This window comes from Trachemys scripta, chromosome 8, assembly GCF_013100865.1.
Source record: "Trachemys scripta elegans isolate TJP31775 chromosome 8, CAS_Tse_1.0, whole genome shotgun sequence".
Classification (NCBI taxonomy): Eukaryota; Metazoa; Chordata; order Testudines; family Emydidae; genus Trachemys; species Trachemys scripta.
The window spans coordinates 98,425,094-98,449,502 of NC_048305.1; the positions used below are offsets into that span (position 1 = coordinate 98,425,094).

Sequence of the window (24,409 nt, forward strand, 5' to 3'; positions counted from 1 at the left end):
GGAGTAACCGTCTCTGCGGTGAGAGAGCGGTTTGGTCTCAGCCAGTCCTTGGCCTGGGTGCTGAGACTACTAACGAGCATGATTTTAGCAATGTGAATGCCATCCAATAGTTATCTTATAGTGGTAACTCTGGTCACTGCTGACCCAGGCTGGATTTGAACTGGTGACTTAGGGTATATCTACACTGCTGACGTTCAAGTGCTGCCGTGTAGTCGCAGCTTCAGCGCTGGGAGAGAGCTCCCCCAGTGCTGTAATAAAACCACCTTCACGAGAGAAATAGCTACCAGTGCTATCTACACTGCTGCTTTACAGCGCTGAAACTTCATCGCTTGGGGGAGGGGGGGCGTTACACCCATGAGTGAAGAAAGTTTCAGCGCTGTAAGTGGCAATGTAGACAAGGCCTTAGAAATTAAAGACTGTCTCCCATTATCAAAGCCGTTCACTCCCCTTCAAAAGGACAGAAAATGGTCAAAAGAATTCTAATGGGTTTAATGTTTCTTTACTACTGTGGTGCTGCTCTTGCTGAAACTGCTGAGCTGCAGTGGGATGTGGCATTGCTCTGACGTTCCAGTAGAGCACACACAGTAATAGTTATTTGGGAAACAAGGCGTAACAGGGGTTGAAGATTACACAGATCAGGATTGGCTGCTCAGGCCTAATCCTGTGTCAAAAAAGCAGCTAGACTGAGAAATCAGTGCATGTCTAACAGTCCAATAATAGTGAAATATCATTGTTAGGAATGTGTAATACCACTGGGAAAGCGAGAATATCAGTTTTCAAATAGTGCATAGTGTTTGTCTCTGCCTTTTGTGATTCATGAGGCATTGACTTCTAAAATTATGTGGGAAAGACTTTCCAAGGGGTTGCTGTTGGATGATGATGAATACTTTCAGAACCGTGGTGCTTTTCCAAGCACTGATCCTGAAGGGATGATGACCGAGAGAAAGACTTGTATCCCTGGAAAGGGCAAAAGGTACAGAATTCAAGGTTTGTTTTATTTGGTTGTTTTGAACCATATCTCCTTCCGTCTCAGGATTCCCCCCCATTCCTGGTGTGACACCCACAGATGGCGACAGTACAATAGCTGCCGTGCTGGAAAGCGCCAACCACCTGGCTAACATGGAGGAGAAAGAAGATGAAGATGAAGAGGTGGAGGTTTGAATTACTTACCAATATGTATAATTTAAAAAAAAAAAAAACGTATCTTCTTGTGGGTGGAGAAGAAGCTATTGGATTTCCAGCTGGGTGAGGTATTGCAATAAAATACCTTTCTTCTGGAAGCCAGAAGAGTACAGCATTCCTGTCTCCTGGGGAGACTGTAAGAATCAGCTGGGAGTGTAAAGGAGGGGTTATCTTTTGATGAGGTGAGAATTGCAAAGAGTTCATCCTACATGAAAGACCTTGAATTGTTTTAAAGGGATTTATAGGGCCATAATTTGGCTTGCCTTTTTTCTTTGTATCTGTTTCCCTGTATCCATTTATATGTGGGTTTTGTCTTCAAAACAACTGCCTGTGTGGTGGCTATTCCACCTGTACAGCCCTTTGGCACTCAAAAGTTGCCTCCTGGTGGATCAGAATTTTATATGGGGTTTACATGTTGTCTAGCAATCTACACCGACCATAAGATTTTGGGTTGTTTCTTTCCACTCAGATTGTTACTGACCGATGTTTCATATTTTCAAGTGGAGTGTAATTTTAAATGGTGAAAAATATCTTGACAATTTTCTGTTCTTGCCTTTCTTTGCCTCTCTTCCGAATAAGCACCATGTTTAATCTGTTTCTTGTCCAAGCAAGCAGCCAAACCTGGCATGACATCACTTTTAGACTGAGTTAGTGTCTGTCTGGGGTCTTTTGCTACTCTCAGTGTAACAGCAGAAGTCTGATGTAGTGGACTGTGCCATAAATGTTTTGAGTTGCCTGAGCCTTGTATTAGTTTTTATGAATTTAACATTTAGTTCCTTTTGCCATGCTAGAGCGAACCTCCCACACAGGCCCCAGTTGCCAAGAGGCCTGCTCAGCTGCCTGAGAAGCCAACACAAGTTGTTAAGCCAATTATGGTGCCATCTGCTGTAGCCCAGGAAGAGCACTCTTCTGAGAGTGTGAAAAAAGTTACATCACCATCCACTCCTGTAACAGCACCAGACAAAGCTGTATCGAACGACCATCTCCCTTTAGCCGGTAAGGATGAAGAGATGATCACTCCCAGCAATCCACATGCCGGTCCATTTGGACCAAACATTCTTAATGTTTTCTTAAAGTTTTAGGAAAAAATACTGCCTGTAGACATGAATGTGTGGCTCTGGCTCACTTCAGGAGGAGCACCACTCCATTTTGGGGGAGCAGATCCTAATCAGTTATGCAGTTTTGTTTCCAGGAGGCAAAGTGGATGACTAGAAAGGTGATGGGTTCATGAATTCTGATGCAATAAACTTATTGATTCATCATGCTTAACTGAGGCATCTCTGCTGACTACGGAACTCAAAATGAATTCACACAAGTTTGTTGAGCTTGCTAGTCCAGACAGCTGGCTGATTGAGTGCAGTATCGTGTGTCTCACAGTGGCTAATGCATAGTATTTCTCTCTTTCTTTCCATCTGAGGATCTCAAACTGACTCACAAACGGTAATGAATTAATCCTTATTACCTTCCTGTCAGGTCAGTAAATGCCTGCCTGTACAATATTCGTTTTACTGCTGTGAAAACAGAGGCAAAGTGAGTAAGTTTGACATGCCGAAAGCTGCACAGTAAGCTTGTGGCTTACTGGGAATGGGATCCAGGCTTCTTGATTGCCAATGCTGAGCCTTAACCATACGCCTAGTCCTCTTTTCTCATTCTACGTTTGGAAAATTCTTCAAAGCAAAGCACACCTTTCACAGAGCCCACTGGCCATTTGTGTAATGGAGAACTTCTTGGGAGTGAGGCTGTGTTCCTGAATGCTATAGCAACCAGCTCACACCATCCTCTCTTCTGAGTGAAATTCTGTGGTGTGTGTTATGCAGGAGGTCAGGCTAGATTATCCGTGTGTATGGTCTCTCAAGCCTTAAAATCTGTGAGTCTGCATTAGATTTGGCTTCCTCATTTTTGCTGCTATAGCTGCGACGTTAATGATCATTTCAGTGTATAAATGGAGTTCCTCAGATGTAATTAGTCAGTTATGAAATTGAGGCTCCTCTCCCTTTCATTAAAATATTAAGATAATACCTGCTCTTTGCAGCCCAGCTGATGGTTGTTACGTAGTGCTTACCCACAAGTCTCTCCTCAGTGCTTTAATTGTTCTACAGTAAAAAAGAGTACCAGGAGCCGGGACAGATCCACCCTGCAGGAGGTGCCAATATCTTGCTTTGGTAAAGCTAGATTAGGGTAACCAACATGTGCCCTGCACAAGCCAGGTGTGGCCCCCAGAGTCATACAGTGCCAACCTCAGCTGCCCATACTTCACATATGTCAGAGATGATGTGACAGCATGCCATGCTCATCTTGCTGTGTATATAAGCTGGCTTTAGGCTCCCATACCAAAGTGACCTTCAGTGGAGCAAAGCTGGAGCATCCCTGAGCTGGTATGTCTCTTCTCCTCTTGAAGGATGATGCATTTGGAAAAGGCAGCTTCATTTAAGGCCTGCAATGCAAAGGCACCCACTATGAAAGATGGGGGTGCAGAGGGATACCAAGGTTTTGCTTAGTCCACTCTCTGCAGAGCCTGCATGAAAATACCTTTTCCTTCTCTAAACCGCACTGAGCACACTGTATTCTGGCTGCTTTGGCTAAGTTAAAACCAGAGCAAGCAACATTGTCTGATTGGTTTGGATTTGGATGACTGGGCAAATTGCACACAACAGTGATGCTGCCAGCTCCACTGTGAAGATGGGACTATATGTCAGTCAGTATATTCTTTCTGGTATTAAGAGTGCTATCCGCCTGCTCTGTGTATTTGTATGGTGAGAAAACTACCTTCTGCAAGTGCATAGCTTGTGTAATTGCATTTGGATACTGCAATAGGTGGACACAATATAAGACTCTAGGGAAACAGAGGTAGTCGACCCACTACACTACACCCTCTATGCCAAGAAAAGTGTAGAGAAAGTAGGATATGGTGCACGGATGATGTAAATTAATCCTTCCTGAGTCTTAAAACTGTACCAGCTGTTCAGGGATGGTGGTGACCCAAGAAGTAGTAACAGTGGGATATAAAAAGGCAGGAAGAGGGATGAGCTATGATGGTTGTGGTCTCAATGTGCCTTCCAATGAAGTAATTGCTCTTTTGTCATTGAGGTCAATGTGTTTGCTTTCTCTGGTAAGTTGAGAGAGAAGAAAAGTATGTGTATAAAGAAAGTATACAATATATTGCGTGCACATATACAGAAATGCATCATTCAACTATGAGGTGTTTTTAGAAGATAGAACATGGAACTGGGAAGTCAGCTCAAGTTTTAAATCCAGGTCTGCAGCTGACTTTCACAGCTCTTCAGTAGCCTTGCACGGGTCATTTAACCTCTGTTTTCCCCTTCTGTAAAATGGGGACAATAATTTGTACCTACCTCACAGGTTTATTGTAGTGCTTTAAATAAAAGGTTTGTTGGTTTGTAAATTGCTTTAGGATTCCGTGATGGAAAAAATGGAAATTAGTATTACTTTTGTACTAGTATACAAGTGGAACTAACCATGGTGTGACTATTGCATATCAACCACACAGGCAAGTGTTTTCAGCTGGTACCTGGGCTTTGACTCTTTCCACAGTATAAATCAAACAGAATGAACGTGGTGCATTGACATGGTTATGTCAGATAAGTGTTTTATATAGCTGTTCCTTTTCAGCAAGTGAACAGCTAGAATTTCTGGAGAACAGGAAGAAGCAATACTTGAAGGCTGCGATCAAAGCAAAGCAGCAGAATGACCTTGAACAAGCCAAGCTGTATCTCAGGACAGCAAAGAACTTAGACCCAAAGATTGAGCTGGCAAAAAGCGGCAAATCTGTTGATATTTCCAAGGTTAGTAGAGGCTATAAAGAAAATGTTCTGCTTTGCTCCTTGGGCATCTCAAATCTCCTGTTGCTTGCATAAATCTAAGAATGCTTTAAAACTTAATGTTTCTCATGTGCATTCAGTGCTAGTGAAAGGTGCCAGATTGACAGCTCTAGAAACGGATGTTTTCCACATAGCTACAGAACAGGCAATGGCAGTGCAAGCTCCAGTCATAGTGCTGTTCTTCCTCCTCCTCCCCTATAGCCCAAAAGTGCCTGATCCTGACCTGAAGGAACCACCTCTGGGGGGGAGTGGGGAGTTTAGGCTTCATGACCCATTTGCCCCCTGGCCTCAAAGATGCTACTTTGAGACAAATAACTGTAATCTTAACAGCTGAGCTGAGACCACCAGCTCGTATTGCATGGGCAGTCATCACTTGGTGGCAACTAACAGATGGATTGGAACCAGTGACCTAGAGTGAGAGATGCCATATCCCTTTGTCACTGTCCGCACCCACCTTCCCTGATCTCCTCACACTTTTCCCATCCCCCCTTGCTGCTTTTGTTCTGCTTCCGTGTTCCTGCAAGGAGCTCTGATGTGCCATGTTGTGTGGTATTGTGCAGCTACCATCACCCCCTACAGATGATGAGAGTGACTTTATCTTCATACACCATGAGGATGTCAAACTCTCTCAGAAGGCAGAAGAGGTGTACACTCAGCTCATAAAACTGCTAAAGGACCAGCATGAGGTAACTACCTTTTCCTTTCAGTGCATCATTATTTAAGAATCCAGCGATGGAAGAAATGCTTTGTATGATTTATAGTGTTTCTTTGGCTTTTGCTGCTGCTGTGATCATGATCCCATCATTGTTTAGGTAGGATTTTCAGCTCCTATTTAAAAATGTTGATTTTATATAAGCCCTTTGACCAGCATTTTCAAATATGGTGTTTATAGTTAGGCACCTAAATCAATGGCCTGGTTTTCAGAGGTCCTTCCATTTGAAGTCAGTGGGAGCCCTTGTGCACTGCACTGCTGCAAATCAGGCCATTGGTTTAGGTGTCTAATTTTGGACACCCAAGTTTGAAAACATTAGCCTTAATCCTTAGGGCACAGCTAATCCTGGGGTGAATGCCATGTCTAAAACTATTAGAGGAAAAGTGACAGAAGGCAGAGGAAACTAAGCTAACACTGTATTTGGTTTTGTTTGTTTGTTTTAAATGGCGGGGAGGGGAGATGGAGTCACCTGTAGAGATTTGGACAAACTGGGAGTCGTTCTTTGAGTGATGTCCCTATGGGTGCTCCACTTGTAAGTGCGGCAGCACCCCCTGTGGCTGGGATCAGAGAGATTCATCAGCAGTGACCATCGGATTACACATATACAAACCTCCCCCCATTGCGCTGTGCTGTGCATGGGAATTTATATATAGCACTGTGCAATCCGACCGCCCCCAGTTCCCTCTCTACTGCTTCTGGTCTGAGACGGAATTCGCAGCAGTGTAGTATTTTCTTCTTCTTCTCCTTTCCTCTTCTATCCAAAAAAAATGTTTTTTTTTTTTATTTTGTCTTTACCTTTACAGTTCTTTAATAGTTTGAGTTTCTGTTTTTCCCTGCTTCCCACCCTTCCCGACTGGGAAGCCTTTCCCTCCACCCTTATGCCCAGATCCTCTGGGTTTAAGAGGTGCATTTCTTGAGGTGCCGCCTTCCCCGCCACGGATGGCCACACTCAGTGTATCCGCTGTCTGGGAGAGGGACACTGTGATGGATTGAACCCCCCGTCCGGCGTGCCACCTGATGTGTTGGGGTCCCACTGGTTCCACCAGCCTGGGTTTCCTCACCCTGTCTGAGCTGTGCCAGGCCCTCAAGCCTTCTCTAGTGCGCACACACAGGTAAGGCCACTCCCAGCTGCAGACACAGACTGAAATCAGCTCTATGTGCGAAGACTCAGCTTGGGGATTTACTCAGTACTCGTGCACACCTCCTTTGGAGTGTAAACCCAAAATAATATTGTCTTGCGCTGTATGGAGAGATCTGCACAGTGCAAACTCATAAAAATTGCCCCCTCCCTCAACGTGGAGAGAGCTATGCATAGCTTTTTGCTCCCCCAGATATGAATTGTACAAACTGGGATTTGTAATAAACATAAATAAGCTTATTAACTACAAAAGGTAAATTTTAAGTGATAAAAGGGATAGCAAATAGCAGAACAAAGCAGATTACTGAGCAAATAAAACAAAACACACAAATTAAGCTTAATACACTCAAGAAACAGGTTACAAAATGTAATTTCTCACCCTAAATGTTGTTTTAGGCAGGTTGCAGAGTTTCTCTAGCTTAGAGTTCCAATTATTTCTCTCGGCAGACTCAGCCCCTGCCTTTCCCTTCAGGTGTTTTTAGCAATCTTCCTTCTTGTATGGGGAGGCAATGGAGAAGAGTCCTGAATGCCTTACTTCCCAGCCTTAAATAGAATTTATGTAAGGCAGGAACCCTTTGTTTCCAGTGGAAAAATACCAGCAGTGTCCAAGGTGGTATTCTGTACCAGGTGATATCCTCAGATGACCCTGCAGTGTCAAAACAACGTCCCAGGAAGCTTCTTAGGAAGGTGGGAGATTAGTATCTTCAAAGTTCTATTGTCCATCTTAAATGGCTCATTCAGGCTGATTGCCTACTGTCTGGTGGGCGTTCCCCCAAGTACCCACACAATTGTAATTGTTACATAGTCAATATTCCTAACGTCAGATACAGAAATGATACAGGCATACAAATTGGATAAACACGTTTTGTAGATCATAACCTTTTCAATGATACTTCACATGACCCATCTTGCATAAAACATATTTTAGTTATGCCATATTCATATTATAACCAGATTTCTGTGAAGAATGTGGGGTGTAACGTCACAGACATGTCCTGCAAAAGTGTTCCCGCTGCCTTGGCCTGACACCCAGGACCAGAAGGGACCAAGACATTAGATTGAAACTCCTCCTTATGTAGAATTTGCTTTGGCTGGCATTGAGCCCAGGCCCAGACTCTTCCCCAGAGAGGCCCTCATGCTCTGCCAGGTCATCTGCTGATCCTCACTCTCCCCGTCCCCTGAAGAAAATGTCATCCCTTGCTCATTTGGATGTCAATAAACGGATTTTCTCCTCACAGTCTGAGGCACAGCCCACCAGAACGCTGTCCCTGGCGAGGTCTGTTACCTCAGCCTCATCTGACGGGGGACACAGCTCCAGTGCTTGTCTGAGTACCTCCGGTACCGGCTCAAAGAAATGGTCTAAACGGTCTTAACCGAGCAGATCTACAGCCCTTGGCAGTATTTCCCAGCTCTAGGGAGACCAAGCCAAGCTGCCCTCAGGAGCTCCTGCACCAATGCCGTTTCTGGCACCAAGTAAGACCTTGGCACTAGCGAAATCGTTGGCACCGACCTAGTCAGCAGCACCGAGCAAACCAGTGGAACCGGCCTAGCCTCCAGCGCCATCTACCGATGTCTCAGGGACATACATCTTCCTTCGGTGTTGTCTTCCATCAGCACCAATGATGCTTCTCCCCCCACCCCCGCGTACCCCAAGACTTCAGATACCCAATGGACCTGTTGGTCTCTGACACTCTTGAGTCTCCTCTTATGCAGTGTGACCTCCCTCACTTCCACCTTCCTCTCCAGACTTGCACCACTCCTCCCTCTCTCCACCAAGAATGGCACCTCCCTTCCCTAGTGATGAAGAAGAGGCGAGGGCTCTATTGTTCCCTCGACTACCGGGCAACTCGTAACTGCCTATCCTCACTATACACAATCTCCCGCTGGTCCTCAAGCCTGGCAGTGGCCACCATGAATGCAACCATGATGGGAGGGATAGCTCAGTGGTTTGAGCATTGGCCTGCTAAACCCAGGGTTGTGAGTTCAATCCTTGAGGGGGCCACTTAGGGATCTGGGGCAAAATCAGTACTTGGTCCTGCTAGTGAAGGCAGGGGGCTGGACTTGATGACCTTTCAGGGTCCCTTCCAACTCTGAGATAGGTATATCTCCATATATTATGATCAACCACATGTGACACTCCCACCAAACTGGCCGTATTATGACCATTGGGCTGTGTACAGGGCACAGTTCGTGAACCCTACCAGGGAGTATGAACGGAGACCTACACCTCTCCCTTCTCCATCGGCCTCTCACCCTTAAGAGGTTGAACTACCGCTGGCACCAAATGAACAGGAAGAACATGAGGAGAAGGAAGTTCCACCAATCTTGCGTTTTTCATTCTCACCTGATGAGGCTATCATGCCCCCACCACTCACATCTGCCGACGACTTCAGACACTTTCAGAAGTTATTCCGCAGGGTTGCAGAATCTTTACAGATCCTATTGGAGGAAGTTAAAGACCAGCAGCATAAACTGTTCTCTTCTCCCAAGATCGCACTGTGATCAGTGAGGCTCTTCTTGACCCCCACAAAGGTTTTGTGGCAGACTCCAGCGTCTATTCCACCAACCTACAAATGCACCAACAGGAAATATTATGTTCCAGGGAAGGATTTGAAATGCTTATTTTCGCACCCCATCCCAAATTCTCCGGTGGTCAGTGTGGTGCAAGAGAGAGGCCATCAGTTCCAATCCCGTTCTAATAATCCAGATAGAGATAGGAAACCTCAAGATCTATTTGGATGCAAGGCCTATTCATCAGCCACACTCCAATTAGGGGCACTGCTTTCTAGTTACCTGCAAGTGGAGCACCCATAGGCACATCACTTGAAGAAGAAGAAGAGAAGGTTACTCACTCTGTGCAATAACTGAGGTTCTTTGAGATGTGTGTCCCTATGGGAGTTCCATTACCCACCCTCCTGCCCTCTGCTTCGGAGCCGAAAACATAAGCTCTGTGGCAGAGAAGGAACTGGGGGCGATCAGACCGCACAGAGCTATATATATGTCCTGCGCACGGTGCGAGCGGGGGGGGTGCGCATGTGCGGTCCGATAGGCACTACTGATGAAGATCTCCGATCCCGGGCGCAGGGGGCATTGCTGCATCTACAAGTGGAGTATCCATAGGGGGACACATCTCGAAGAACCTCAGTTACTGCACAGCGTGAGTAACCTTCTCTTCTCTTCTTCTGTGTAACATGCAGGTCCTCAATCTGAAATCTTTATTCAGAGATGTGTAGCATGGGATAATCATTGTTACTTATTTTTTCTGTTAATAGAAATGTTTGCAGTATTCCAGGCAGTTCATGCATCTGGGAAACATAACTGAAACAGCCCGGTAAGTCTGCTGCTACCATCTGTATTTATCACGTCACGTGGTCACTTCTTTCCTGGGTCTACGCGGAACAGGGGCTGCCATGCTTTCCAGTACAAAAGGAGATTGGTGTTTGTGGGTTGTTGGTCACTGATTTACTTGTGGTGTGAGGTGGTGAAGCTGAGTGAATCAGTCTGTGTCTTGTACCTAGTGAAATACTGTGTACTGTCCTTGGGTGATCTCCACCACTGCTTTACAGGTTTGAAAAACTGGCACAAGGATGTAAAAAGGACCTGGAGATTCTGCAACTTGCACAGGCCCAGGGAATGGATCCCCCCAGCCATCACTTTGAGGAGAGAACCTTTAAAATAATAAGGTATGAAAAGTCAAAACGTATCCTTGTCAGTCTGGGATGGAATACTAATTTCTAATCCATGTACAGGGGATAGAGGGTTTTAACTCCCATCAGAGCAAACAAGAGGTAGGCACTTCAAACTGCTCCACATTCCTAAGAAAAGACTTCTAAAAATTTAAGGATTCTTCGGATTTATTAAGTAGCTGTTTCATAACTTCCATTTTAGGTCTCTTTATTGCAAAGACAAATCCAGCTGCATCTTCCCCCAACTCTCCCTGCTTTAACCATGTTTTTTCCCCCAGAACTGATGTCTTTAAGGATCCTGTCTTTGGCATCCTTCACAATGCTATCTGTAACCCAGATCCAACACAGAACCAAAAAACTGATGCCTTTGCCTGTTTCCACTTTGCCTTCCCTCTCCTCTCCAATTCTTGAGTTGAGATTTATGTAGAAATAGGCTTTTCTCCAGGACTCTCATTCCCTTTCATGTTTGCCAAGTGTCATGTCTCTGAACTACAGCAGTGGAATCGTGGCCTTTCAGTGGGCTGGGAAATGCCAGGCTACTAGACTGAACCTGTATTTTGTATCTCTTCTTCCCTCTCCAGGATATTTTCTGAACTCAACAGTACGGAAATGCATCTTATCATTGTCAGGGGAATAAACCTGCCAGCTCCCCCAGGTAATGAACAGGAAACATACCCTGATCTCTAGCCTTTCTCTCAGACCATAGGGAGGTTAGTGGTAGGGAATGAAATTTCTTTGCCCTAGGGATAATACGGTGACTTTAGGGTGACCAGGTGTCTGATTTTCGACTGGAACACCCAGTTGAAAAGGGACCCTGGTGGCCCCGGTCAGCACCGCTGATCGGGTTGTTAAAAGTCCAGTCGGCGGTGCTGCGGAGCTAAGGCAGGTTAGTCCCTACCTTCCCTGGCTCTGAGCTGCACCCCGGAAGCGGCCAGCAGGTCCAGCTCCTAGGCAGGGGGGCAATGGGGCTCCGTGTGCTGCCCCTACCCCGAGCACCAGCTCTGCACGCCCATTGGCCGGAAACCATTGGACAATGGGAGCTGCAGGGCGGTGCCTGCGGGTGAGAGCAGCGCGCAGATTCGCCTGCAAACCTCCACCTAGGAGCCGGACCTGCCGGCCGCTTCTGGGGCGCAGCGAGAAGTCAGGATAGGCAGGAAGCCTGCCTTAACCCGCCCTGCTGTGCCACTGACGGGGAGCCACCCGAGGTAAACCTGTGCCCCAACCCCAAGACCCAACCACCTGCCCTAGCCCTCAGTCCCCAAACCCAGAACCCCCTCCTGCACCTCAAGCCCCTCATCCCCAACCCCACCCCAGAGCCCGCACCCCCAGATGGAGCCCTCACCCCCCCCCCCGCACTCCAACTCCCTGCCCCAACCCGCAGCCCACTCCTGTACCCTGAGCCCCTCATTTCTGACCCCACCCTGGAGCCCACATCCCCAGTTAGAGCCCTCACCTCCTTCCGCACCCCAACCTCCTGCCCCGGCCCAGTGAAAGTGAGTGAGGGTGGGGGAGAGCGAGCCACCGCGGGAGGGGGAATGTAGTGAGTGGGGGATGGAGCCTCAGGGAAAGGGTGGGGCTAGGGTGTTCGGTTTTGTGGGATTAGAAAGTTGGCAACCCTAGCTGATTTAGAGCTTTTGAAAGCTTTTTAATTTCAGTCCATATTAGCTCAGGGCCCCAAGTTTCAGTTCAGTTCCAAAAAACTGAAACAAAACTCCATTTAAACTGCGGCGTTTCATCTGCTTTGAAGGCAGAACCCTAAAGTTGTCCCAGCTTTGCTCAAAACTGGGCCCAGGTTCAAATTTCATGAGACTTCAGTTTTTGTTGTAAAAATTTTGCAAAGCTCTGAGATGGCTTGACTGCTTTGACTCTCTCATCAGCCAACCAGCAGGAGATGTTCAAGAGCATCCCAGCCTCATAGCAATACAAATTATTCTTAGGTCCCTTAACAATTAAAACCCTATAATAAATGTTTATGTATGCGCTCAGAACCAGCTAGAGCATTAGCAGAATGTTTGCCTTTGATTGCCAGTGTTCCAGTGGATGGGGTTTTTAAAAGCATCTAAGGGTACATCTACACTACAGGGGGGAGTCGATTTAAGATACGCAAATTCAGCTACGTGAATAGCGTAGCTGAATTCGACGTATCGCAGCCGACTTACCCCGTTGTGAGGACGGCGGCAAAATCGACTTCTGCGGCTTTCTGTCGGCGGCGCTTACTACCACCTCCGCTGGTGGAGTAAGAGCGCCGATTCGGGGATCGATTGTTGCGTCCCAACGGGACGCGATAAATCGATCCCCGAGAGGTCGATTTCTACCCGCCGATTCAGGCGGGTAGTGTAGACCTAGCCTATGTGATTTAGGTCCATGAGTCCTATTAAAAGTCAATTGGGTGCTTTTGAAAATCCCTGGCTTGACTGTTTGACTGTTGTCTTGCACAGGTGTGACACCAAATGATTTGGATGCGTTTGTGAAATTTGAATTTCAGTACCCTAATACGGTGAGTGTGTGTTCAGGCCTTTGCTGTTCCTCAATCCAAAACCTTGCATTACTTAGCAATGTTATCTTAATAGCTTATAGAGCCAGATTTAACTTAGAGGTGGTGTGGGCCTATTACTTTCAGGAGTTGACAAGTTGTAAATGCTTACTATGAATTATAACTGAGTTGCAAACCTGTTTGTTTTTTTTTAGTTAAAAATAAATAGTTCAAGCCATTTTAGATGATTGTTTAGAAATGGACAAAAAACTATACCCTCATATAAATGCATGTGACTCCCACTGTGGTCAGTGGGAGATGCTCAGATCTCTGAGGACAGGATCTGGCCCATATAAGTAATCTTTTCTCAGATGATTTGTCTGTGTTTATATAATTGCTAGTAAAATTCAGGGTATTTTTGTCATTACGTTGACTGGGGCCTTCTGAGACTTAGCTTTTCAGGTTCTCCCTCTCCCTAAAGATGTAAATGTTATTGGACCTTGAAAGTCCGCCCCACACACATACCTTTGAATACTACCACCAAAATGATTTCAAATTTATTTTCTCCTCTTTCTTTGGAAAACCATTGGTGCCAGCCCCTACTTTCCAACTGTCTTGATGAGAATCCCTGGGAATAGAATCATAGAAATGCAGAGCTGAAAGGGCTCACGAGATCTCTAGTCCATCCCCTACGCTGAGGCAGAATGAAATATACCTAGACCATCCTTGACCGATGTTTGTCTAACCTGTTTTAAAATACCGTTACTGTTAAAATACTGTTACTTCGCACACAGACTACACCTTGCATTCAGGATTGATTTTTTTCCAACTTGTGTGTGTGTGTGTTTAATGTTGACAGTTTGTGGATTGATATGGTATTACACAGTTTACCCTGTGAGGTGAGATGGCCCCAAAGAAGCTGACACAGGTGGGGAGTCAGTTATCTGTCTTAACAAAAATGTGAGGCAAACCAGGAAATGAAAAGAAGTCTGCCATTCAAACCTCAGTGCATGGTGCTATACCTCTCCCCCAGTTTCTGAGTGCAGCAGTCTGTGCTAAGGGGGGACTCTACATGTATACTTCTGGTACCAGAAGATGTACCAGGGCTTCTGTCACTGACTCCCCGGTGCAATATTTCTATAACAGTGTAGAAGATTTAGCCCTAATTTTCTAGCTCTCAGCAGCATGTGATCATAGCCCCTCCGGGGTTCTTTAAATATACAGGACTTGATTCTTACCTTGTGGTAAACTTGTAGTAACTCTATTGAAGTTTATTAAATTACCTGTGGAAAAACCTGGTGCAAAAAAGAGACTTTGGACTGGTCCATATTCTGATCTGAGTTACGTGGTTGTCAATCTGGAGTCACTCCATTTGATTTACACCAGCATAATGGAACAAAATCAGGCCTGTATGTGTAATTTTATAAGTAATACATATAAAGCTAGTATAGCTGTTTTTAATCTCTCGTTTTCAGTGTTAAAAAAGCCAGATCACTACATCTTAGCCAAAAAATTAAATATACCTATTTCTCCTTCATAGCTGGAATCAGTTTTTCAAAGTAGCTGTGATAATTAGGTCACATTCTCTGGAGAGTGAATAAGGACATTTGGCTTATACTCTGCTTTGCGTTAAAAATTAATTCATTTTGGTGGCAGAGTGATTGTCAGGAAGAATAATCGTTGGCAAATTCCCTGAATGACTTGCATTGGACTCCTTGTGCAGCACCAAAAGCTGCTTCTTATTTCAGCTCCAGTAGAAGGAATAGAATGATAGCCTAGTAGAATGTGCACCGTTTATCATGTCTCATAGCCGCACCAATTAGTTTTATGATGAGAGTGTTGAATCAGGTGTGGCCATATCACTTATCTATAGCACTTGTGTTTAATATTTCCTTTTGGTAGTTTCTAGCTAGTTACATTTGTTACCCCAATGAAATAGAAATATTGGAATCATAAATGCGCCCATGCCGTTTTTACCCTCGATAACCTCCTATAACTCAAGCTCTTTCTTCTTCTTCCTTGCCAGTCCCTACTGGGGGGGTCAGAGTCTTGTATCACCTACTTCCAAAACTCATGATTGTACACCTTTGTTTGGACGAGAAAATTGGTCTCCTCTAATGTTTGCTGATATCTGGTCAATGTACCAAGTCTTTGGCTTTCCCCTTGGTCATCTTCCATCCATGATCATTGCAAGGGCCATCCTTCCAATACAACTCTCAGGTCTCCACTGGACATGTCCATACCAATGTAGCCTTGCCTCCCTCAACTTGTCTTCAGTTGGGGTGACCCATATTAGGCCCCTCACAACCTCATTTTGTTTCTTATCATTGCATGTCCAGCCATTTGACCATCTCACCATGTGCATTTCCATAGTGGAGAACATACTGATTTATTTCCTTGTGGCTGGCCAAGTCGCTGTTCGTACATTAGGAAGGGTCATATTACAATATTATACACTGTACCTTTTAACTTTATTGGAATCTTTTCATCAGAGAGAACTGGGGTCAGCTCTCTCCATTTGCACCAAATAGCTTTGCTATGATGCTGGACAACTCAAGTGCTTCATATATGTTTAAAAAAAGAAAAAAAAAAGGTTACTGCTTCATATTAGCAGTATTTGCAACAACGGTTGGTGGCTTTATGTAAATGTTGCTTTTTCTTTTCTTTTTTTTTAATAGGAACAAGCTCAGAAAAGTAAAACGGCAGTAATTAAAAATACCAATTCTCCAGGTTTGTATCTGTTCTGGGGAAAGGGGGTGAAACTCTGCACCTTAAAACCACTTTGGAGTACAGGCTAGTCCCACACTGTAAGCCATGCTAGGAGAGCAGACTGCTTTTCTTTTCAGTTACCAGAGGCCTTGTCAGGATAAATCCAGTTGCTGTAGGAGTTTAACTTTCTATCCCCACTCTCCCTCATCGAGTGCAGGGAGCCATTGTTCATGTCAGTTCTTAATCAAATGATCTTGTTGCTCAGTACCACTGAGCCTTTGCTACATCCAATAGGTTCGGGCTACTATAGTAGCCCTGTTAGGCGACAGACCAGTACAAAAAAAAAAAAAAATTAAGGATGCATAAATAATTCACTTACGAATCTTCAGAGATCACACTTTATTTCCTTTCTGATCATTTGTTCCGAGGGTAGTGACTGGATGAGCCTGACTGATCTTGTTAATCATTTGTATTGATCTGCTAATGTTAGAAATGTTGCCTTCACAACACAGCAGATCTTAAAGATGACTAGCAAAGGACTTTTTAAAAATTGGGATTGTGCCCCTTTTTGGTACTTTGTTTTTTCCAAACCAAGTTTTGTGGGTTTTTCCCCTACTTGTTTTTACCTTTTTAAAATAGCAGGAATGTCAAGTCTGGTCTTCCTAGATTCTTGCAGGAGGACCTACTTGCTAGATGTTTCAGAAGCATATGTATTGTGAGCTCTCACCTTAATTGAAGGGGTAGAGGCACTTAATCTTTAACAAAGGTTTCTTTTATCCAAAATGTTCATTTACCATTTAAATTAAATAGTTGTCATAGAATCTTTCAGCCTAGATCTTATTTCTAATATTAAAAAAAAAAATGGGAGGAAAAACCTTGGGGTTTTTTTTTGTTTTTGTTTTTAAAGAATCCCTTCAGGCTTTCTTTGTACATAATAAAGAAGCAAAACAAGTTACAAGCCCAATTCTTCTTCCTTTGCGGGTCAACTTTAAATTTGTGTCATTCTGTTTACCCTCCTTTTTTCCTCCATACCACGTCATTTGAATTGCATTGAGTTTCCAAAACACTAGTTTATGATTGGGAGTAATAAACTTTAAGGTTAGGATTCCAAGCTTTTTTTTTTTTTTCCCTGAAGATTGAAAGCATTTTGTTTCTAATTTTCAATATAGTAACTACAAAAATCATGTTAAAAAAGCCGGATCCCTATTTCCTAGTCATGTACTCTGGATTTACAACAGTGTAGCTGAGATTGGAATCTGTCCCCTTGTTTCTATCTCTGGTGGTTCATAATTACCCTGATGTTATTTATGCTGGTGAAACATTGCCCGTTATCCTTATTTTCCTGAATTAGTAATTTTTTCTCTCTCATTTTGGATCTTTGTCTTATGCTCCAAGAAGGATAGTTTATGGTTAAAGCACAGAGCTGGGAGACCTAGGTGTTTTGTTCCTGGCTCTACCACTGATTTGTTGTGTGACCTTGAGAAAATCACTTAATTTCTTCTTCAGATATGTAAAGTGGGGATGATGATAATGAGGGGTATTGTGGGGTTTAATTCATTAACATTTGAAACCGCCTTGGCCTTTTGAGATAGAAGCTGCTATGTAAGTGTGAAGTGGTGTTATATGGGCCAAATTGCAGTAGGCTGAAAGTTCTGAATGCAATGTGTCCATCACTGAAAAAGATCTAGTCACTTAATTTGATGATTTTCACAATTCTCACATTTTTTCCTCCTGTTTCTAGAATATGATCAGCTGTTCAAGTTGACCATTAACCGAAATCACAGAGGCTTCCGAAGAGTGATTCAGACCAAGGGAATTAAGTTTGAAATATTTCACAAAGGGTAAGTCTATGGCTTTTATTCTCCATCCTGATTCCGTAGTAGTGAACTTGTGAGGTAACAAAATGACAGATTTGTTTGCAGTATTTGTAATTTAGGAATTACTCATTTAATTTGCCTTTTTTTCTTCAGTTGAGCAGTAAACAGCTGTCATGCTACCATGTCTCCAGATTACATCAAAGAGTATCTGAGCACCCTGACTTCCCTTACAAAACACAGTAAAACCTCAGTAATGTACACTCAGTTGTCAATTACTGCATTCTACCAGTTAACGAGCACTGACCAATCCAGTTTAAGAAATAAAAGATACAGCATCAAAATGTATTTCATTCATGTTACTTTAATAAGTGCTGCCTGGTTTGAACTATTTGTGATCATTCAGTGCATTCTACTAAATGCTGTGTGGGTTAACTTTATAAAGTAATGAAATCTGGGTGATATGGCACCTCACTGAATCTTTCTGCTACAAGATCTTTGAGATGTAGAGTGAAACCATCAGATTTGTGGATTATTGAGGTTCTGTTGTATCTAAGTCTCAAATTGAGTAGATGATCAAACTTGGCTCTTGCTGGTCTATCTTTTTCACCCACACACAAACATCTAATAATCTATTGACAAATCACTAATAGTAAAAGGGATGATAAATAAATGCAAATTATAATAATACTTTGCACTTCTGTAGTGCCCAAATCTGAGGATCTCAAAGCACTCTCCAGCCATTACTAGTGAATTAAATCTTACAGCACTCTTGGAGGATACCACCTGCCTCAATCTTCTGTGGAAACTGAGGCATAGCAAGGTTTGAATGACTTTCCAAAGGTCACAGCTATTCCAGGGTAGAGCCATGAAGAGAATCCAAATCTAACTCCCTGTCTTGTGCTTAACCACTAGACAAAGCTCCATCTCAATGACACATGAGATGCACCTTTCTTCTTGCTATGAACAAGTAGCTCAGATAATACAGTGATTGGGAGGCCTTAGAAATATCTAGACAGACAGCAGATGAAAAGGAAGTTAACAATTAAAAATGTGTAGAGAAAATGTCCTAACTCTGGGCTCATTTTGAATCCATTAGTACTGGAGTGATCTAGATTTATTAACTCTGAGGTAAATTAATGATTTGTTATTAAGCTAAGATGTTGGATAATGGGCCTTTGTCCATCTCAATGGCTGTGTGCTTGTGCAGTTCTTTTTCTCTTGCTGGCATGTACAGAACTGTTCTGAGATCGCTTTCTGTTTACAAAAGTTAATTTATGAGCAAGGAAAATATTAACTTTTTTTAAAAAGCTTATTTTGTTTAAATCTAAATCTTCCATTTACGTCCCTAATGAAGGCAGGTTTGATTCTTCTCCTCTTCCCCCTGATCCCTCTTCCCTTTTCTACATCATCACTGACTGCTCAACTATCACTGTTGTTGTTTCAAGATTTTAGTGTTGGAGTACCTCACAGCCGTCTTTGTTGAAAAAGGTCACGTTTGTTTTAACCTTTCTTTGTCCACTACATGTCCTGATGGTCTTCTCAAGGAGCATTTCCCATCCCCCTAGCAGCCGGAGGTATGTGGCTCTGGCTTAAAATACCCCTTCAGAAGAACTCTCCAGAGCTCTGAGCTTCCAAGCATGTGCAGCTGACAAACTCTGGGTGTCCCTCTGCAGCAGAGAACATAAGAATGGCCATGCTGGGTCAGACTAATGGTCCATCTAGCCCAGTATCCTGTCTTCTGACAGTGGCCAATGGCAGGTGCTTCAGAGAGAATGAGCAGAACAGGCAATTCAGTGATCCATCCCCTGTTGTCCACTCCCAGCTTCTGGCAAACAGAGGCTGGGGGACACAGAGCACGGTGTTGCATCCCTTAATAGCCATTGATGAATCTATCTTCCAGGAACTTATCTAGTTCTTTTTTGAACCGTGTTATAGCTTTGGCCTTCACAACATCCCCTGGCAAGAGTTCTACAGGTTGACTGTGCATTGTGTGAAGAAGTACTTCCTTTAGTTTGTTTTTAAACCTGCTGCCTATTAATTTCATTCTAAGCCTGACCCAGAGCCTTTAAAAAGATTTGTAAAAGATTTTAAAGTAAATCCCTCTGGTTGTGTTGATTGGTTTTGAGATTTATTCTCAGGGGTTTATGGGGCAGCACCTTCTCCGCACGCCTCAGAAATGACAAACAGTAAGGGAAAGGAGTGGAGCAAGAAATGCCATTGCTCAGCTTTCTCCAGGCAGATTCTAGGGCAAAGATTGAATATTCCAGCAGCATGTAGATGAGGTCTTTATCAAGCCAGGTAAGAATGCTGTGGAACATCTCTTCTGCCAGCAGCTTACCCACAATGCCTGAGCTACTGAAGAAGGTGCCAGCTCCTTATTCAGATACTGGCAGCTCCTCTGTCTTGTGTGTCTCGCTCTGCTTCTCATTCTCCTCTACTTTTTGAGGATATGGGCCTACCTCCCCATTACCCTCAACGGTGATGAAGTGGTAATGTTATTCTTTTTTTTTAAAGAAACACCTGCAGACACTATTCCTTTGGTCTCGTCTCAATGATTTGGCCCAGAGATCAGCTCCTTGTTGTCCTATACATCACGCTGTTCCACTGCCTTCAAAGCACCTTTGAAGTCTAAAAGCCTTTCCAGAGGGAAAGTATCCCTCATAGCTCTTAGAATCATAGACATGTAGGGGTGAAGAGATCTCAAGAGGTCATGTAGTCCAGCCTCCTACGCTGAGGGGAAAACCAAGTAAACCTAGACCATCTGTGATAGAGTTTTGTCCAACCTGTTCTTAAAAACCTCCAATGAAGGAGATTCCACAACCTCCCTTGGAAGCCTATTCCAGAACCTAACTACCCTTATAGTTAGATTTTAGGAAAAACTTTCTAACCTAAACCTTCCTTGCTGCAGATTAAGCACATTACTTCTTGTCCTACCTTCAGTGCACATGGAAAACAATTGATTACAGCCCTCAACATATTTGAAGACTATTATCAGGTCCCCCCCTCAGTCTTCTCTTCTCAAGAATAAGCATGCCCCATTTTTTTTTTTTTAACTTTTCCTCATAAGTCAAGTTTTCTAAACCTTTTATCATTTTTGTTGCTTTTCTTTGGAGTTTCTTCAGTTTATCCACATCTTTCCTGAAGTGTGGCACTTTCACTCTCCTTCAGAGCATTCATTTGGAACCTGCCCATTCCCTAATACATTCCAGTCCTAAAGCCCACCCACAACTCTTGCTTATAAACTTTCCAGCCTGTGTTCCAAGAGTTTCTCTTACTATATTTTTGGCATCACACTCCTAATATGCTGGGTTGTGTACCATTACAGTGCCATGTAAATGAATATTTACTGTGGGTATGTTCCGTATTCGAATGTGTCTACTTTAGAAATGGTGGAATGTGGCCAAATTGAGTTAAAATGTTTCATGCACTGCCTGGAACCAGAAGACACATGCAATATATTATTAAAATTGGTTCTGAGCAAATTAAACTTCTGAAGCCATGGCCTGGAGTGAGACACTTCATATTCTCAGCTGTGGACTCCCCAGAATTAATCAGAGATGGGGTCTGTCTTTGCAGGCTCTTGTGTTAAACAAAATATAATTAGAGCTAAAACCATGAACAAAAGAAAAAAACACGAAAAACCTGCTGAAGGAGAGTTCTCTAATTCTTCTTCATCTGGTTTATGATGAGGATGTGAATAACACAAAGGAAATTTCCTAGCAAGATGAAACACACTAACAGGTAACTTCACAATTCTACATGCTCCTATAGGACTTTGTCATGTCAGTGCAGCTTCATCAGTAAAGGTCACAGTCGCACCATCTGAGAGAGAGCTTCTGCCAAAGGAATCCAGAGACAGGAAAATTGGATCATCGGTGTCTCTGGCTCTGGCAGCACTGACTGCATCCTCTTGTTTTGCCAGAGCTACTCTTGCTTGGATGGGCAAGCTTACAGAAATGTGTAGCCATCAGGGCAAAACAAAATGAAATCTATTTTAAATTAAATTTCCCTAGCAATAGCTTTCAGATGCTTCACCTGATTACAATTTGCTGCATGTTCCAAGGCTTCCAGTGTGGTGGTCTGGCAGCATCTGTTGTTCCATCTGTGTAGCCCACACCCATTCAAAGTGGTACGCTGTTCCATCTAGTGGTGGCTGGGTTGCATATGGAGGTTCATCAGCCTGCTACAGCTTTGGGTAACGGACCTGGGTCCTTTAGCTTAAACAATAGAGGTTCCTGCTATAAGAGCCAAAGGTCCCAGGTTCAGTCTCTGCTGCTGACAACCCACAGGGGCACAACATAACATATGCACAGCAAAATTGCTTCCAACATCAGATGATGTCTTCTATATATTCCAGTGGTGCAGACTGTTTGGGAAGCGTATAGATAAAGCAGACACAGAGACTTTGGACAAGGTGGAAAAAGTCCCACATTCCTCTCATTCCAATCAGAGATTTCAGTCCATATTATCTCAGCAGATATTCTCTTTAAGGTTACCACTGTTCCAAGAACCAGCATAGATATCACACACTAGGAAGAGGCATTTTGGGGAGTTGGAAGATACATAATAGGCTTCTATAGAAACCATAACTTAGAAACCTGCACAGACTTTGGCTTCCCAAAGTTTGAGGACATGATGGGCCATTTTCTGGCCCTATTGAAGCTCTTTTGCACCATTGCAGTGGCTGTGCCTTCTGTGTTGCGCCTTTCAGAAGGTGTCATGCAGAATCTGGCCCCTCCTGTCTGGGAGGTTAGACCCAAGAATCAACCATGGAGGAAAAGTAGGTACTTGACATAATCAGAGGAGTAGATTCAGTAGATCGACCTTCTTCTCCCAGGAACAATGCCATGGTTTTAAAAAATGAGTGCCTAAAATTAGGCTCCCAAGCCCACAGACATCTGAATTAAATGGTCTGATTTTTAGAAGTGCTGATCACCCTGACTTTCAACTTTTTTTTTTTTTTTTAAATCTTGGTCAAGTCTACCCTTTTCCTCTAATTTAAGAAAAATCCCTTATAGTCTCAGAAAATAAATGTGCAGTAGACTTCCTTATATTTGAGAATGATAGAGCCTGTTCCAGGGAGAAACACGTGTTGTGGTGCACAATCAGGTATTTTTGTGTTACAGAAGAGAAACAGCCATGCAAGGCATACTGAATTTCACACATTTCTGAAACAAACCAACAGAGACATTACAGTAACATCCTTCCAACACTCTATATCTTCAGTATGTAATGATAAATCTCCCTCAGATTTAATGATGAGTTGTCATCAGTGGAGATGCCTTTTGGGTTTTTCTTAAACAGGAAACACTTTTCAATACAGAGCACTCGCATTTCAGACTTACAACATCCACATGTATTTATGAAGATCCCAGTTGTCCTGATAGCTTCCCTCCAAAAGAAAGGGACCCACATCTACCTGTTTTCTGGATGACCATCTCATCAGACCCTCATCCAAAGTCATAGCAGGGCATAGCAACCATCATTATATCTCTTCAGGAACGTGGCTCTGAAATAAAGAAGGGGGAAGATCCAACTACAACCTTCACAAATCTCCAGCATCTGTGAGTTGTTCTGGATGCTGGCCAGGATAGTCTTTATCTCAGAAGAGAGGAAGCGGAAGATAGAGTCTTTGATTTGTCAAACACTGTTTTCCCTTCCCCCTTTCTGTACTAAAATCCCTAACTCAGCCCCTGGCATGTTGATCTCATGCACGAATACCCAGTGGGACCTTGCAGAATTTCATGCTTCCCTTCCAGCCAGTAATTGCACTGAATCAGACTATGGAAATCTTATCTCAGGAGGATCTCATTTATGCCTCCCACTCTGCTGATAATGAAAATGGTAAAGAAGGTCACAAAAAGGAACAAGGCACAATTATTCTGGTCACCACTTCTTGGCCTGGCATTATTTAGATATACTGGAATCTCCCCTCATGCTCCCAACAGGGAAGGATGTACAGCAACAGGGCCCATATCTGGTGCTGTTAAAACTATCCACCTGGAAATGGAAAGGAATGTGCTAGAGTCATGTGGACATTTGAAAGAAGATAATAAATACTCAAAATCCTGAAGGAAACTTACAATTATGTCTGCAGCGTCAACAGCCAAGGTTCAAATATTACAAGTGAGATGTATCAAGATAAATTTATATAAAATAATGGCCACTCAAGATTCTACAAAATGGCTTGACCATGGGGCTCGAGGCTAACACTTTGGAAAGACAGGTCACTGATTACAAAACTGTTTAGCTGTAAGAAACTGAGGAGAATTTTTCTAATCGTTCTCCCAATACCATGTTCTTTGGGAACCATTAGTCATTCCAACATACACTGATTCCCATCATGATCTTGAATTGTGTATTACTAAGCTCCATAAAATCACTTTTCCAGCCTTGACAGTCAGTATGTGCCTGTCTCAAAGTATTTTGTCGCTATCTGAGCCAGGCAGGTATCAGAATGTGGTGTGGTCTCTGAACCTGGGTTACCCTTTGACCATTCCTCAGAGGACTGCATTAGCTCCAAACTCTCTCTGGCTACTACTTGCTTGTAAGTGCCATACAAAGAGACAGTGCTATGTAAATAATAGAGCTGGCTGGAAAATGGAATTTTCATTATGTGGGAAACTGACACTTCAGAATTGTTTTCATTCTGAATTAAAACAAAATGTTAACATTTTCCACAAAATGGAAATTTTGAAAAAAAAGGGTTTTAATTTCAAAAAGGCTTCAGTAATGTTTAAACTATTATAGAAGATATTTAATAGAATAAAATTAATGTTTTAATATTTTTGAAACTAAATGAATTGAAAGGACAAAGTTGAAACAAAACATTTCTACCACCTTATCGAAACAG

General features: G+C 43.3%; 1 protein-coding gene across 7 annotated transcripts in view; it reads left to right on the forward strand.

Annotated features, from left to right (window-relative positions):
* Positions 1–24,409, forward strand: part of CC2D1B (coiled-coil and C2 domain containing 1B) — a 68,368-nt gene that overhangs the window by 37,860 nt on the left and 6,099 nt on the right. For 6 of the 7 annotated variants that reach the window (XR_004646878.1, XM_034779660.1, XM_034779659.1 and 3 more), the window contains exons 13-22: positions 1,034–1,155; positions 1,974–2,178; positions 4,813–4,985; positions 5,582–5,707; positions 10,144–10,202; positions 10,438–10,554; positions 11,139–11,212; positions 12,996–13,054; positions 15,709–15,760; positions 17,481–17,580. Coding sequence is in view for 6 of the 7 variants with exons in the window: in XM_034779660.1 (XP_034635551.1) it covers positions 1,034–1,155; positions 1,974–2,178; positions 4,813–4,985; positions 5,582–5,707; positions 10,144–10,202; positions 10,438–10,554; positions 11,139–11,212; positions 12,996–13,054; positions 15,709–15,760; positions 17,481–17,580 (1,087 nt within the window). In the remaining variant the exon portion in view is untranslated. The remainder of the gene's footprint in view (positions 1–1,033; positions 1,156–1,973; positions 2,179–4,812; positions 4,986–5,581; positions 5,708–10,143; positions 10,203–10,437; positions 10,555–11,138; positions 11,213–12,995; positions 13,055–15,708; positions 15,761–17,480; positions 17,581–24,409) is intronic. The other variant, XM_034779664.1, reaches the window with a different exon arrangement.